The sequence below is a fragment of the Helicoverpa zea genome, chromosome 2, assembly GCF_022581195.2.
Source record: "Helicoverpa zea isolate HzStark_Cry1AcR chromosome 2, ilHelZeax1.1, whole genome shotgun sequence".
NCBI classification, from domain to species: Eukaryota; Metazoa; Arthropoda; class Insecta; order Lepidoptera; family Noctuidae; genus Helicoverpa; species Helicoverpa zea.
The window spans coordinates 1189082-1206136 of NC_061453.1; the positions used below are offsets into that span (position 1 = coordinate 1189082).

General features: G+C 36.8%; 1 protein-coding gene, 1 long non-coding RNA gene and 2 other non-coding genes across 5 annotated transcripts; 3 read left to right on the forward strand and 1 right to left on the reverse strand.

Moving 5' to 3' along the window:
* Positions 1-9496: 9496 nt before the first annotated feature.
* LOC124640666 (tRNA N(3)-methylcytidine methyltransferase METTL6) lies at positions 9497-14749 on the forward strand. Of its 2 annotated transcripts, none has more exons than XM_047178538.1 (12): positions 9497-10360; positions 10447-10607; positions 10840-10887; positions 11309-11341; positions 11528-11599; positions 11817-11880; positions 12106-12160; positions 12592-12638; positions 12925-12979; positions 13474-13524; positions 13816-13873; positions 14516-14749. In XM_047178538.1, the coding sequence occupies exons 1-3, from the start codon at positions 9681-9683 to the stop codon at positions 10842-10844; spliced, it is 846 nt and encodes a 281-aa protein (XP_047034494.1). In that variant the 5' UTR covers positions 9497-9680; the 3' UTR covers positions 10845-10887; positions 11309-11341; positions 11528-11599; positions 11817-11880; positions 12106-12160; positions 12592-12638; positions 12925-12979; positions 13474-13524; positions 13816-13873; positions 14516-14749. The 2 variants fall into 2 exon arrangements, with proteins under 2 accessions (XP_047034494.1, XP_047034506.1); XM_047178550.1 differs by having other exon boundaries at positions 9498-10360; positions 11528-11568.
* On the forward strand, positions 11383-11467 carry LOC124645309. The gene has a single exon (XR_006986205.1). It is a non-coding gene; the product is annotated as a small nucleolar RNA snR60/Z15/Z230/Z193/J17 (small nucleolar RNA).
* On the forward strand, positions 11668-11753 carry LOC124645302. Its single transcript, XR_006986204.1, has one exon. It is a non-coding gene; the product is annotated as a small nucleolar RNA snR60/Z15/Z230/Z193/J17 (small nucleolar RNA).
* Positions 14734-15282, reverse strand: LOC124640677. The gene is made up of 2 exons (XR_006985579.1): positions 15163-15282; positions 14734-14926 (listed from the first exon to the last, which is right to left on the reverse strand). It is a non-coding gene; the product is annotated as an uncharacterized LOC124640677 (long non-coding RNA).
* Positions 15283-17055: the final 1773 nt, after the last annotated feature.

The window sequence follows — 17055 nt, forward strand, 5'->3', positions numbered from 1 at the left end:
CTAGCTAGGATAAAGGGTTGTTATACATGTAATAGGTATGTTTTTAGATATCAACACAAGGAGACCACATGCTGAAACAAATTAAAAGTACATAGCTTAAAAAACACAGCTACATTTAAGTACCAGTTGATATTCTCCATCATTAGATCACTTCGACGCTACCATTATTGTATTGTCATCAGAACTACTTACAGCTGCCAATTTTTATGAGGCTACGAATCTCCTCGGCTCCTTGGAAGATGGGTAAATAAGTTACCTTAGATTCCAATACATAGATGGGTACACACAGGACGACCTTATAAGAGCGTGTTAAATAAGAAATCCTAGGCTGGCCACTACAAAACAAACACTAATTGCTGCTTACAAACTTTTTTGTACTATAAAATGACTATAGTTTCGTTCAACGATCACTACGGTCTTACGTACTTATTAATTAAACAAATGACCTTCGTACACGAAGGAGAAAAGACTAGCGGAGATGCCCTAACGCAGGTAGGTCACGCGCCTTCAGGTAGGTCAAATACGTCACGACTACGTCACGGCAGGCGTGGCTGGACACCGCCCATATATCGTCCTTTACATCAAACTGACATCTTGTCATGGTTGTATTTTTACCACAATTTCAACAGATTTTATTTGTTACTCGATTAAAACGATGAAATGCGCTATCATTAATTGTAGAAATTGCTCAGGATCCAAACTCAAACATACCATAGGATAACATTTCACGTGTAAGTAATATTTTAGCTTTAAAACATATTTTTTGCTAGAGACATCTGTCGTCGAATAGCTGCATTTCTAGAACCTCTAAGTGAATTTGTATTATTTTCGTATCAATCTTGTATCAATGTATATTATTGGTACCAATTTTTGCCTTAAAAAGCAGCTTCATTTTCCCTTGCATCCTACAAGTTTTTTTATAGATTATTTACAAACCAAAACATATGATATATTATCATGAAAATTTAATATTATAAAAACACCATCTTTCGGTAAGTAGTCGACTTACGTATATTTGAAGTAAAATTGTGTTCATCAAGACAGAGAGACCCGTTACAAAATTAAGTGCTACCAGACATCGAAAATGCAATCACCCATTCTTAAAAAAGGTCTTATTTAAAAAAGCTGCAATTATCTTAAAATTAATCATAACTCTAACTATGTAGATTTATTTATATTCATCACTAGCCGTTTTCCCGCGGTTTCACCCGCGTACCGTGGGAGCTACTGCCCGCACCGGGATAAAATATAGCCTATGTTACTTGCAGATAATATAGCTTTCTAATAGTGAAAGAATATTTAAAATCGGTCCAGTAGTTTTTGAGTTTATCCATTACAACCAAACAAACAAACAAAGTTTTCCTCTTTATAATATTAGAATAGATCAGCAATGTTTTACATAGGTATATATCTCTTGCCGTACATACTTTTTGAATGTACCTTTACTCAGAGCAACATCGGACACACATAATGTCAGCCACTTAGTGGATGCGCCCTTATGATATAGTTGTGAAAACTCTAATTTGATAAACACTGTCCCTATAATTTTAATTCCCATTTTTCTTGGTGAATTTCGTAATGTGGCAACATCGAAAATAACAACAGTCATCGCAGCACGGTTTTAGACATGTTCTAGAACAAATAGAACGAATTTTCGTGCTTGTGATGCCATAGTGGCTAGTAGACGAACTAACACAATGCCATAAGTTGATACTTAAATTACACCATGGGGGTATTTTAGACCCGTGGTGAATAAAAATGATTTTTCATCGTGTCTCCGTTTAATGGTTCCTAGATACCTATTTCATTTCTGGAGGAGTAAATAAATTGTTGTGGGGCAAGTTCTCTGCACAAAATAATACTTATATAACAATTAATTTTCTAACTTTTTATCTCTCTCTTTTTCTTCGTTCATTTCAAATGAATGCTTCTTTAAACTTTCTAATTGAATTACTATTTTAAAAGAATTATTAATTTTGAGTATTTACTTTACTTTTGAGTATGTCACTAGTGGTCGATGTTAGTTTAGGGTTAGATTTTAATCATCCTATTCCACGCTAGATGGATTTACAAAAAATGGGTGGCTTCCCATAAAAGGCGTATAAGGGTGGAGCACGGGTGGAGCCAGTAACGTTCCTCGTCCCCCGCTCACCCGAATTTTGGCGCGCTGCTTTGTTAGGAGATTTTTCGTTAGGGCATCTCCGCTAGTCTTTTCTCCTCCGTGCCTTCGTATCACATTGTTGCTTCCTGTACCAATTGTCTGTTTGTCTGTCGACGCTAGATAAGCCAGCTGAAACTGCTAAACATTTTAATTCATGCAAATGCAGTTTAAATGGCTATTTACTTAATTCTGATGCGTGTATTTTGATATTATAAAACTAATTCTTCAGACTTCAGACTATATGCCTGCGTATTTAACTCAAAATCTTAAAATGTATGTTCATGCAGTTTTCATCTAAAATGATTTCATCCTATTTATCGAGATATCGATGTTTACTTTTCGTGCATGGTGCACCAGTAGCCGTTGGCGGAAGCTTCAACAGATAAACAGTGATTCATTAAATCACGAGGGAAACTTCCCTAGCTAAACTCAGCTAGATAATATAAGTATTTAAGTACATAACTACTTTATAATTTGCAACTACAAAAATACACCTACTACCAAGTCACACAAGATACCTAGTGCACAAAGGTTGGCGATATCAGTGCAATGCGTTCTGCATCGGTTGCTACGTGACGCTTGCATAAACAACCTGCTGACGCTGACCCGCTTGCCAACGAGGGCTGAGTTGACATAACATTCCGATTCTACCTACGTTAGGATGAAAGTGTGGAAAAATCTATATGTAGTATAGGTGTAATCACTTGAGAAGCTGTTTATAAAACGGTAAATGATTGGTAAATGGTAAAGTTGGGTTCAGAGAAAGCAATGATTATTGTAGCATAAAAATATTGTCTAGGTACCATAAGGGCATGATTCCTACTCCAATGTAGATGACGATCCAGTGACTAGAGTCAACTAAAATAGCATTTGGCAATTGTAAATTCTAATTAGAGTATATCAGAAGAAGTGTCATTTCTGACTGACTAAATCCCAATTAGGAAGCGATTTAAGATATCATGTCCTATAAGAATTGGAAAAGAATTCAAAAGAATTAGCCCTCATCAACAGAAGTATCATCATGTGCAGTTCACAGTACATCTATAAATACAAATCATTACGCCTTGATGTCAGTCAGCTGTAGAAACTAATTAAAAGATATTTGACGCCAGTTAACGAGCCGCCAAGACGTTGAGACGAGCAATGTTGACATAACATCGCAGGATATACGTGTCGTAAACTAACGCATGGTGCTCATCTTCTTTATCACCATTTGATGCAGGTTTTATGACACATGCAGGTACTTACACACCTACTTTATCCCTCTACTCCTACTATATATACCTCTCTTGATAAATGGGCTATCTAGTAGGTACTGAAAGGACAATGCCAGGGTCTGGGCTCATAGTTTGCCCAGCAATGGGAGTAGTTCCAGGGTGTTCCTTAGTGCACTCTGAACACGTAATGCAAATATTTTTGAAATCGCTCCCTGGGGTCCCGAGGAAAACCGGTTCAAATATTCTCCATGAAGAGTCACTTTACGAGGCCTGAGCCATTTGCCCAGTAGTAGGAGTGGTTGGAATAGATTCTTTACTTCACTCTTAACACGAAATTAAAATATTTTTGAAATCGGTCTCAAGGGTCCCGAGAAAAACCGGTTCAAATGTTCTCCTTAGATAGTCACTTAACAAAGTCTTTGGCATTTGCCCAGTAGTGGGAGTGGTCAAAATAGGTTCTTTACTTCACTCTTAACATGAAATCCAAATATTTTTGAAATCGGTCCCTGGGGTCGTGAGAAAAACCGGTTCTAATATTCCACATGAACAGTCGCTTTACAAAGCCTGTGTCATTTGCCCAGTAGTGGGAGTGAATGAAATAGGTTCCTTACTTCACTTTTAACATGAAATTAAAATATTTTTAAAATTGGTCCCAGGGGTCCCGAGAAAAACCGGTTGAAATGTTCTCCTTAGATAGTCACTTAACAAAGTCTTTGGCATTTGCCCAGTAGTGGGAGTGGTTAAAATAGGTTCTTTACTTCACTCTTAACATGAAATCCAAATATTTTTGAAATCGGTCCCTGGGGTCGTGAGAAAAACCGGTTCTAATATTCCACATGAACAGTCGCTTTACAAAGCCTGTGTCATTTGCCCAGTAGTGGGAGTGATTGAAATAGGTTCCTTACTTCACTTTTAACATGAAATTAAAATATTTTTAAAATCGGTCCCAGGGGTCCCGAGAAAAACCGGTTGAAATGTTCTCCTTAGATAGTCACTTAACAAAGTCTTTGGCATTTGCCCAGTAGTAGGAGTGGTCAAAGTACGTTCTTTACTTCACTCTTAACATGAAATTAAAATATTTTTGAAATCGGTCCCTGGGGTCCGGGTGAAAAACCGTTTCTAATATTACACATGAACAGTCGTTTTACAAAGCCTGTGCCATTTGCCCAGTAGTGGGAGTGATTGAAATAGGTTTTTTACTTCACTCTTAACAAGAAATCAAAATATTTTTGAAATCGGACCCAGGGGTCCCGAGGAAAACCGGTTTAAATGTTCCACATGAACAGTCTGTTTACAAAGCCTATGGCATTTGGCCAGTAGTGGGAGTGGTCAAAATAGGTTCTTTACTTCACTCTTAACAAGAAATCAAAATATTTTTGAAATCGGTCCCAGGGGTCCCGAGAAAAACCGGTTGAAATGTTCTCCTTAGATAGTCACTTAACAAAGTCTTTGGCATTTGCCCAGTAGTAGGAGTGGTCAAAGTACGTTCTTTACTTCACTCTTAACATGAAATTAAAATATTTTTGAAATCGGTCCCTGGGGTCCGGGTGAAAAACCGTTTCTAATATTCCACATGAACAGTCGTTTTACAAAGCCTGTGCCATTTGCCCAGTAGTGGGAGTGATTGAAATAGGTTTTTTACTTCACTCTTAACAAGAAATCAAAATATTTTTGAAATCGGACCCAGGGGTCCCGAGGAAAACCGGTTTAAATGTTCCACATGAACAGTCTGTTTACAAAGCCTATGGCATTTGGCCAGTAGTGGGAGTGGTCAAAATAGGTTCTTTACTTCACTCTTAACAAGAAATCAAAATATTTTTGAAATCGGTCCCAGGGGTCCCGAGAAATTAATCTGATAAGACTTTTAGAAAGAAGAAAGAAAGAAAGAAAATCCATTTATTTCGAACACACGAATGACGCAAGAAACAAATAAGTAAATATGGCACAAAACAAACAATACAGTGAACATAAAAAGGAAAAAAAAAAAACGCTGCAATTGCGTCACTCGTGCGTGAAAGGGACAGCGCTCAGCATAAATGCTGTATCTCGCGCACGCAGGCACGAGACAACTGCGCTGGTTTTCAGCGCTGACCCCCTTTTCTGAAAAATAAGTCTTACTCATATGTATATAGTCAATCTGAATGCTCAGGATCTCGCTGTCAGGATCCAGTACTGGAAAATGTTGGAATGGGTTATTTTTTTTTACTGTAATTTTCAGATAAATTCTAAAAGCGTTGGATTCTAATAAGAACTGACAATGATTTTCTGAAAAAAAGGCAATTACCGCAATATTTTTGAATTTACAGTTTAAATCTACAAGGCGCCTGCGCTAAGAGCTATCTTCTAGAAAAATCTTATCAAGACGAATAAAATAAGCTCAAACATGAGGTAGTTAGTAGATACGTTGAGGAGTTCCCTCGTCTCTCTGTCGTCTCCATTGTCAGGTCAGATCTTAACCTCCACTGTTTTGTGGTGTCTGAGACATATACCCGAATGACAAGGTTTTACTCGATATATGTCTACAATTTTCGAGAGTCGCTCCCGATTTTTTTAGAGATTCCATCACCAGACCCTGGGCCGGATGACAAAGGAAGTAAGCCCTTTCAAACAATAAAATAATTGTTGAAATCGGTTGGTAAGCGAGGGAGTTATGCACGTACAAACGTAAAAAGAATACAAATGAATTAAGAACCTCCTCCATTTTTGGAAGTCGGTTAAAAAAAAGTTGTCGTGTACAATCCCTCGTATTTGTCAATGAATATAATTCATTTCAATTAAGGTAATAAAAGTGGAATAGTTAAGAGTTCGTAAGCTTATTTTATGTAATATTGAATAAGAGTCAAACCATTTTTTCTCAAGACTCCCAGGATAGATTTCAAAATGCTTTGGTCTGGGACCTAATATAAGCCTATGGAACATAATACACTATGCAGTTACTGTGGGCAACACTTGAGCCCAACTTCCATACAAAGAATAGCATTGTCCTTTTCAAATCGGCCATAATTTCAGAGATTCTTCACAAATTCTTCAGCTTTATAATAGGTACCATTATAGATTAATTATTTAAGAAGAGATCGCCGTAGGTAATGATTAACAGCCTTACTTATAAACGTGAATTAAATAATAAGTAATACTTAAGGGCTGTTTAAGAAAATTCTTTCTTATAAACGTTGCTTAAACATGTCTTAACTAACATTTAATCACTACTTAAAGTCTTAAGTAGTGATTAGTTAAAATGTTGCTTAGGTGATTAGAGATTTTAATAAGTTACGCTGTAAGATTTCAAATATTGGCCTACCTACATGAGCTTCATTGACTCGTCATGGTCTCCAGTCCTTGGTCAGATGAATTTTGACCTACAGTCTAAGGAAGGATGTGGTTTAATAAACATAAGTAGGCATGATTGTCAAACAAGACATCACTAGCGAGTATTGAAACAAAATATGAATTCTTCACTTATCTACTAAAGAATTGCAAGAGATTATTTATATTATACCCGAAGATGCAATTATGAATTACCCGCTACAAAGGTTATCTACTTCATAATTAATATATCAATAATTATTGATTGTGAAATATAATGAGGCAATACATAAACATGCTAATGCTTTAGCTTGGTTTATGTATCATGTTTGTGCATCAGCATCAAAAAGACAGAAGTAATGTGTTCAGATAATCACGGACGTCAAGAACTGACCATTATGCTTGGTGAAGATGTCCTGAAGCAGGTCGATAAATTTCGATATTTGGGGAGCACTATAACAGCAAAGTGCGACCTTGACGCCGAAATCAATAGCAGAATTGGTGCTGCAGCCGCTGCTTTCGGCAAATTCGACAAGAAGGTCTTCAGCTCCCATGACCTAAAGATATCCACAAAGGTTTCTGTGTATATGGCAGTTGTGTTGCCTTGTATACTCTACTCAGCGGAAACATGGACACCGTACCGACGCCACATCAAGCAACTAGACCGCTTCCACCTCAAATGTCTGCGCAAAATATTAAATATCCGTTGGTTTGATCGTATGCGTAACACAGAAGTGTTGAGGAAAGCCAATGTAGGTGGCATTGAAGCATACCTCATGAGGAGACAGCTTCGTTGGTGCGGGCATGTACTGCGCATGCCGGATACTAGAGTGGCCAAGCGCATCCTCTACTCCGAGTTGCAGGAGGGCAAGCGGAAACGTGGCGGACAGCTGCTGCGATACAAGGATGTGCTGAAGCGTCACATGAAAAGCTGTTCCATTGACCCGTCTCAGTGGGAGAATCTGGCATCCAACCGCAGAGACTGGAGAAGCCGCGTTAAAGCCAAAGTCTTTGACTTTGAAGCACGCCGACTTTCTGAGTTGGATGCCAAACGAGATGAGTTGAAAGCTCGACCACCTGTAGCTATCAACTACAACTTTGTGGCTGGTACCCTGACATGTCCGCAGTGTGCGCGGACTTTCACGCACAAAATTGGATACTCCAGCCACATGAGAGCACACGCACGCCATTAGGGTCGAAGTGGTCGCCGTTGCCGAAATCGGCGTAGAAGATTATTATTATTATTATGTTTGTGCACTTTTCCTTATTCAGTCCAAGTGATAAGTGGCACGAATGTATTTTTTGTAATTTTATTGATACTCTTATCTACTTATTTTAGGGTTAGTACTAGAGGAACCCGATCTCCGAATTTCCCGCCCCGAATCGAATCGATTAATTTTATAATGACAAACATAATCAAAATCAATTTCGGGTCCCTCCTGAGCGGGAATATCGGACTTCGAGTCCTCACGGTACTAACCCATATTTTTTTGGGATATTCTACAATAACACAGAAGAGAGGTGTGTCGGACCAACCCTCTTTACGAGGTGTGGGAGTCACTCAGCTCAACTTTGTTCTATTCGTCTAGCACAAACTTATCAATAAATAAATAAATCATTAAAGTATGCTACGTTTCATAAATTATCTACTACTGAGTCACTGAGATCAATTATCTAATTGATCTTTGTTTGAACTCCAAGACCTAATGAAGCTGGGTAGTAAAGCCTTGTAGTAAAGCATGTAAGACAGGGACTGTCTAAAGTGAGACCTAGGTGCATGTTGTCCCTTTATTGTCCGTCTTCATCTATTGGGCACTGTGGACTTGCTCAGGAGCTCAAATTAAATTACGAGGACCTCTATTTAAAACTAGACCGTCAATTGTCAATATTTAAACGATTTGCCCTAGATAAGATCCACGTGACACGCAGTAGGCAGCCCGCATCGCAGTCGCATGCGAGTGGATCATGACACTCTGATGATAATCGATTGCGAATTGACGTCCCTCATGATAAAGTCTGACCTTCACGTACCTAATCGCAGCTGTAGTGTTTTTTATCATTGTCATATCAATAGAATTTCGTTCAATTAAACCTTGGCGGTTTTGTTTAAACAATAAAGTAGTTCATCAGACGGCGATTGTGATCATGGCGGCACGGTGCAGCTTTTAGAGACGGTTATTACTTGCTGTAAGGAAAGTATTTCTATTTCAGTTGAACGAAGTTGTTCAAGTTTGCTTATTAATCTTGATACTGGGTACTACGAATTTTACAGCTTGGCAAAAAAGAGACTGACGCGGTGACAGTTGGAACTAAAAATCAAAATCAAATAAAAATTGTTAACATCGTTAATACTGGACATTGAAGTGTCCAAGGGACATCGCCTACTTAGGATTGAATATCTCCAAAAATAACAAATATCAAAATCTGTGAGTCGTAGTATTCCGGGCTGCCACAGGTGCGATACTGCTGACCTCATTTATTCCACACTCTTTTTTGCCAAGCTGTAGATTGTAACTTGAAAAGAGATTACATCCAAATAGTTTTTCTTCAGAATTGATACTGAAGTTTGTTCTCTTGGAGTTAAGGCGAGATAAATTACTGATTTGAGGAACATTAAATCATTGAATAAGTAACGTTAAATCTTATCAAATTCAAAAATTGACGAAAAACTCGTTTTAATATTATAATTTTGCTATATTTAGCCTGGCAGCACCATATCACAAAATCGCATCATTTTATAGTCTATGGCAGAATCAGGTGTACCAACAGGACTGGCAGAATTCATTCATTCACACTCACAGAATAATTTTCATTCATTCGATCAAAGTCAATTTTATTTTATTTCATTCACTTGGTTCGAGTTTGTTGGACAGGTTGTATTCTATCGTTTGTGCAGATTTTCAGCTTGGATAATGAAAATAAGTAGTAATCTTTATCAATAGCGCTATTCAATATTCTACCATGCTTTGAAAATCCGGAACTCATCAATAGAAATCAAGATGGAAACCGATGAAGACCAACGTGTCGGCGAGAACGGTGACATTTTCGTTCATCGTCTCAAGGATTTGACTGATGAGGAAAAGTTACGTTTAGACGCTCAAAACTCTCGAATAATACCTGAAGCCAAAGCTGCTCGGTTAGAGAAAGAAGCTAAGCGTCACTGGGACATCTTTTACAAGAGAAATGAGACAAAATTCTTCAAGGACCGGCATTGGACCACACGTGAGTTTCAAGAGCTTATAAACTTTGATGTTGATGAAAAGATCACATTCTTGGAGCTGGGATGCGGCGTGGGCAACATGATATTCCCGCTAGTCGAAGAAGGTTTCACCAACTTTTATTTCTATGCGTGTGATTTTTCACCACGTGCAGTGGAGTTCGTGAAGGGTAACAAACTGTTTGACGAGAGTCGTATGAAGGCATTTTGCGCTGACCTGACTACTGATGACTTATTCGAGAACATGGAAGAAGGTTGCGTGGACATAGCGAGTCTGATATTCGTATTGTCTGCCATCCATCCTGATTTGTGGGCGCAAGCTGCTAAGGTGGCCTTCAGGGCGCTAAAGCCGGGCGGCGTGCTTTTGTTCCGTGACTATGGAAGGTACGACATGGCGCAGTTACGCTTCAAACCTGGACACAAGATTGCTGATAACTTCTACATGAGGCAAGATGGTACTAGGTAAGTTCCACAATGCCAAAGTAACCTCTCCATTTCCGTACATGCATTTACTTTAATTATATTCTAACTCTACTACCAATTTTCAGGAGTTACTACTTCACAGAAGAAGAATTGCAGAAGCTATTTACTGAAGCTGGGTTTGAGATCCTCATGAACACATATGTGCAGCGTCGGACAGTCAACTTCAAAGAAGGCATAGACGTACCTCGCATATTTGTGCAGGGGAAATATCGGAAGCCTAGCAATGGTAAGAACTAAGATTGTACTAAAGAAATAAGTATTTACTGCAAAAAAAGTACATACAATTTATAATAGAAACTCGGACATCATTCAAGTATAATTTCTTAATGATGATAAGTGCTAACCATTGAAAAACCATGATCTTGCATGTATATTAGCTCTAGCTGAACACAACTGCAATAAACCACACTACAAAACTTTTGGTACTACCATTCTCACCATATCTTTCATTGTTTCAGGCTGAGAAAGACCCTAAGTAGAAGGATTCTTCAATGAAACTTTATTAGGTAAGTTTTTAATTCTTGTTTCTGTATTAGACAGTTCATTTCCCATGTTTCTGCCCCCAAGATGACCCACTGACCTTTATTTCTTATTTTGTTTTGGTCCCTAAATGTTCATCTAAGTAACTCTAACAGCATGATGACATCGCAGTGCAGCTGAAAACCTTCAGTTGCCTCACAACGGGTGTATCAAGATTAGGGCAACTTCCAGAACATGGTTAACTTAGTAATTATTCATTCATTACTTTTTGCTGGTTTTTTCCACCAGCACATTTTGTATTTTTCAAAATTTTAGCTTAGGGCAACCTGTTGTGGGGTCTGATGCAAAACCAAAATGCTTTTAAGAGCATCCTGACTTTTCTTTGAAAATATTTTTCTATTAATCCACGTTTTAAAAGGTATTTATTTTACTTTTTATTGGTTACAGGTATGAAAGAGTTATCAGAACTCCATATTTAAGGTAAGATATAAGATTTCTTAAATATTTTTTTTGTTTTTAGACAAAATTGAATGATGACTTCATAGTTCATCTGAACGCTTTGATGTACACACATTTTATGTCTTTCGCTCCTATCTGATTATAACACTGAATTTATCCTATTATTTAAATTCTTCAAACACCACTAACAAATTGTATGTATTGCAGATTCACCAACAATTGGCTGTTGGTGCTGCTACATGTGAAAGGTAAACATTTTCTCTCAGCTACATGTGAAAGGTAATAATTTTTCCTTTCATATTTTTATATGAACAAAGCAGGATCCTTAAATTAAATTATCTGAATTTAAGTATTAACATGATGACTTCATAGTTCATCTGAACACTTTGATGTACACACTTTTTATGTCTTTCGCTCCTATCTGATTATAAATTTTAAAACTTTTACTTTTGTTGAAAAGAAATATGTTTTCTAATCAATTCTTATTTTTTCATAGAACTTTGCTGGAAGATGCTGTGAAAAACTAGCAGATGACTTGTTAAATACTGCTTTGAAATTGGGTAAGGTTCTAGTTTATTACATAACTATCTTTAACGCTGTATTTCAGCTTAGTTTTCCGATATTTAGTCTAAATAAATATCTTACGAATTTTCAAATGATGATTTCAGATAGGGACATCTGATTATAATGCTGTTAACATAACTATCCTCACTGATTTCTACATTACTTAATAGTTTGTCATAAAACAATACCCCTTTTCCTAACAAAATTTCTCCTTTTTGCAGACATGAGACATGGAAGCTGGTGAAATAAGAAAACATACTATAAATTGTATTTAATGTAAGTAGTAAGATTTTATAATGTTTATACTCTATCCACGGAAGCAAGAGCTAAAAGGTAAACAAAGAATGACACTTTTTCAAGATGGCGGTATAACCCGACCGATGACAAAACGTCACATTTTTGTGTAAAATGTTCGCAGTATCTGTGATTTTGTCATCGGTCGGGTTATACCGCCATCTTGAAAAAGTGTCATTCTTTGTTTACCTTTTAGCTCTTGCTTCCGTGGATAGAGTATAGTACTAATATTAACGGTAGAAACTAAACTTCTTTTACAAGCTTTACAATGATGACCCGACCTTCAGGTCTCCCTCAACAGAGCGAACCCAAAACACCATGTTGACCAACCTTACGCATCTGAGTAATTACAAAAACAATACAGATAAATAAAAATCATAATGTATGATGCTAATGAGATGTTTTTGTTACAGATCTAGCTGAAATAGTTGCAAAAGCGTTTGGAATTGCCATCTAAAAGGTAAGAATCGAATAGATAGTTCCATAGTTCTATAACTTAAAGGCTCCAATACTACTTAACAGATTTAGATATTAACTTTTAGAAAGCTAAACTCTTCCTCAAGCTTGTGAAAACAGCTAGTTTCATATAAATATATTCTTTGGAAGTTGAATTTCAAATGATGACCTCAGATAGGGACATCTGACACTAATGCTGTTAACATAACTATCCTCACTGATTTTATATCCAAAATTAATTAAATTTATTCTGGGGATACATAGGCTTATTAGTAATATTATCTTTACAGGTATATCCAGACATTGGAGATATCTTCTACTGCAAGCTGAGTAGAAACATAACAAGTAAGTTAGAATTTGTTCTTGCATAACATTACAAGATTCAGTTGCCTGAAATTTATTTCAATTTTTTAATTTTAAACCTTTATGGCCTTACTACAAAAACTTACACTTAAACTTAACAAGTGTTAAACTGACGTTTAAAAGATTTTGTGGTACGACGGTTACCGTCTTACCACAAAAACTTTTAAACGTCAGTTTAAGCTTTGTCTAAAAAAATGACAAATTATGACGTTGACATATGGTTCATTTTGCAGCCACAATTTTTTAAGACAAGTGTAAAACAGGCGGTTAAGTTTTTGTGTATTTATACAGTTTGTGACCTCTAAGTATATATATTTTTAATATTACAATGATGACCCGACCTTCAGGTCTCCCTCAACAGAGCGAACCCAAAACACCATGTTGACCAACTACACGCGTCTGAGTTAATTTTAAACAAATATAAATAATTTACTGAGTAAAACAAAGATATTAACAAAATTTTGTATTGTTCTCAGGTATATTTTGCTGAGAATTAAGATTCATCTTAGCCAATTTGGATCTTCAAGGTAAGCTTGTGAAATACTATGAACCTAGCTCTTTAATCTTAAAAATTTAGAATATCTAGCATTGCCCTTTGATTAAGTACTTGATACATTTTATTAAGAATTATTCAATTACAGTAAATAGATTTCTTGTAATGTAACATATACAATGATGACTCGACCTTCAGGTCTCCCTCAACAGAGCGAACCCAATCAACCATGTTGACCAACCTTACGCGTCTGAGTAATATTACCTACATTCTAATTACTGCAAATTCAGATACATTTATTTCATACATCCCTTCTTTGTTTCAGATCTCTGAAAGTATGTCCTTCTATCAAGAATTGGCACAAGATTTCAAGAATTTAAAATGTAAGTGTCAATTTTCCTGGATCAAATTAGGGAAGGTTCATGACGTAAATTGAGTCGCGTAACGCCAAAACATCATTCATATCTAACCGATGACGCGTTAGTGCCTCGATCATACATTTACGATACACTCGACGTATTTTCCATCAGATATAAACTTTATCTTACAGTTGAAGTTCAATTCCATAATAAATTGACTGATGTATGCGATGATATGACCAAATTAAATGCTCAGAGAAGGAAGCACAGCTGTCTATCATCAATTTAACTCATGTTATGTCGGCAATTTAGAGTAATCTGTTTTATTGCGATTGAACTGATTGTTTTGCTATGAGTTAGAGTAGTAAATATCACTTCAGAAAGTTTCTTTTGCACAATAATACGTTAAGCTCCCTTTATATTAGTTGTTCTGACACCAAACTGTCCCATCACCACTGTATCTGTAGGCTGTCTCATCCTATGTGAATGTAGTCTCCTGATGAAGCATTCAGTAAGTCGAGACAAAGATGACCGTGGCCAAAACTGCCGGCTCGACGCCAACGACGCCGAGTCGGTTATATAGACACACTACAACTATTACACGGAAAAGCTAAAATGTTAACCGTTCGTACCAGTTAACTAAATGTAAGTTTTAATTTGTTGCAGGTAACTCAAGGTCCGGAAGAAAACGTATGGTCGGTGAATACTCGTTGTATTATATTGCAGTGAAAGTCGGGAAATGGAATTAGTCTGCAACAGAAACGAACGGTTGTGCACCAAGAACATCCTTTGCTTCTTCAGCATCAGTTTGAACGTCAATTGTAACACATGATGAATCAAGGAAGAAGTTGGTTGATCTAAGCTAAGCCTTCTTAAAAAATAAAAAACGCAGAACTGAAACTTTGGTTGTCAATGACTTCGATGTCGAATTCGAATGTCTTAGCCCCCACCCCAGGACACAGCAGCCCTCGTCGTGAGAGCTCTCACGCGCATGATGGCGTCCACCGTTGAGCGCAACCTGCCTAAACAGAACTGGTGGTCCGCAAGGTCCGGCCCTCCTCCAAGGAGCTTGCCCACCTCCTAACCTCCTACAAGTGTTATGTATAATAACACTTTATTTGTCACAGTAACCTACTTTTTAATTACTATAGCAATTTATTGTGAAATGTTAATTTCGCTACTAGATATATTATAATAAGCACTTTTACTCCTGAGACACAGGTTTTTACCTAGTTCAGGCAAATCTTACATCAGCACTTGAAATATTGTAAAATTATGTACAAAGTGAAATAATAAACGATTGATTGATTGACCTCGCCTCGCCGAGACAGGCGTGACATCACAACGCTTGTATTAAGCCAAAACAAAGAGTAATTTCTGCAGACAAGGCTCCTGGAATTTCAACTCATTTAGGACTATCAAAATAGCAATACCAGCAACAATAGTGATACCTTTGAAAAAAAAAAATAAACAGGCAAAGTAATTATTTATTATTTCAAATAGCCCTATGAAAGTTCTTTCACGTCAGACTAGTTGCAGGGTGCCAAAGATTCGGTCCTATGAAGAAGAATCCGCAAGAAACGCCATAAGGATACTCTCTTAAAAAAAAAACAATAATTTAAAATCGTTTTCAAGCTATTCATAAGAAAGTTATATAATGCAAATGGAGCTAATTATGTATTAATCGATTGTACAAAACAATTTTAGTGCTAAGAAAAAAATATTTATACAATTCGAAATCTATACTCGGTAACTAAGTTCTCAAGCAAACATTGCAACTTGCATTCCGATTTGCTCGTCTGTGCGGAAGCACTGCCGTGCCCGTGGTCGCCGTAGAAGCATCATGTGAAAATAAAAAGGCAAAACATATTATTTTCAATAAAATATGTCTTTAAAATCCTGAATTTTATAATACGCCTTTTTAATCAAAATGTTTTTAACTGATGTTTTGTTGAAAATAATACACAACTCTGAGGGCTCAGTGTCTTAGGGACAGTAAGTTCTGATGTTAAAATTTGTAAAAGCAGACTTATTATAAGTGGATATTATATCGATACTATTATGACAACTGCACAGCACTATGCCAATATAACATGTTATTGTAAACAACATTTATTTCTAAATATAGGTTTTTATACAGAAATAAACCAAAATATAAGTACTTTCACCATCAATTCATGTTCCCGTAACATATTTTTTATAAAATGTGAATTATTTTATGTAGTTTCTAGCAAAAATAGGTTCCTAACCTGTGTAAAGACAATCCAGCTTGATTTTGGTGCTTCCTAGCACCACACTTCACAATACAACACATAGGCATATTCGTTGATTATTTCACTATTGAAATAGTAAAGTCTTAAAAGTAAACACGAGTGATATTCTATAAAATAGCAAAAATAAGTCACGAAGAGCACCTATTTGACAGCACAACTACCATGACATATATGGCCAGATATGGCACGCAGAAGGATTTCAAAAGTAAATGTCACCATTTTACGCAATCACAAAAATATTGTTGTCCCTGTTTTCAAATACACTTATCTGCTTAGAAAGAGTGAGACAGAACTATGTTGCATAGTTTGTTTCATATTTATATAACTATAGATACGTCAATATCAAAACGGCGTCTCCTTATAATTCTAAGCTCGATGATCTTATCGAATACTTCGTCAGCGACATGTGATGTAGCAAGGAGATGAATGACAGCAACCAGGTTTTACTTAAAAAACCTACAGAGGAAGTTAATGAATTTGGCTTGTCTATGCGACATGCTCGCATTAGATCAGCTGTTCCCAAATGGGGTTCCGCGGAACCCTGAGGTTCCGTGACAGGCCCTCAGGGGTTCCGTGGAAAATTCAAGATTTCCATATGGTAAATCGTTTCACTTTCGACAATATTAAATTATTATTAATTTTCAATTAAATTGTTTTAAATATTGCATTCCAAAATTCCATTTAGGCACCATGTAGGTGGGTACCACTCGGAAGTGTAAGTACGAGTTCGCGACAAGTGGCGGGGGAAGGCCACGGCAGCAGATAATTTAATTCCGTTTTTTACAAATTGTAGATTAACTTAATACCTCCAGGTCTTCGGCAATCGGCAAAAGTAGGTAGCGAGTCGGCCAAAAATCACCGCATTTTTTGGGCTTATTTCATCGCCAGGATTATACGTTTTCATACATTTGACAGGACGTGAAATGACACGGC

Bases quoted from the DNA above. Each gene is read 5' to 3' on its own strand.
- LOC124640666 (XM_047178538.1), top strand. From the start codon at position 9,681: ATGGAAACCGATGAAGACCAACGTGTCGGCGAGAACGGTGACATTTTC. The intron at 10,361-10,446 runs GTAAGTTCCACA...ACCAATTTTCAG, and splicing joins ATGAGGCAAGATGGTACTAG to GAGTTACTACTTCACAGAAG.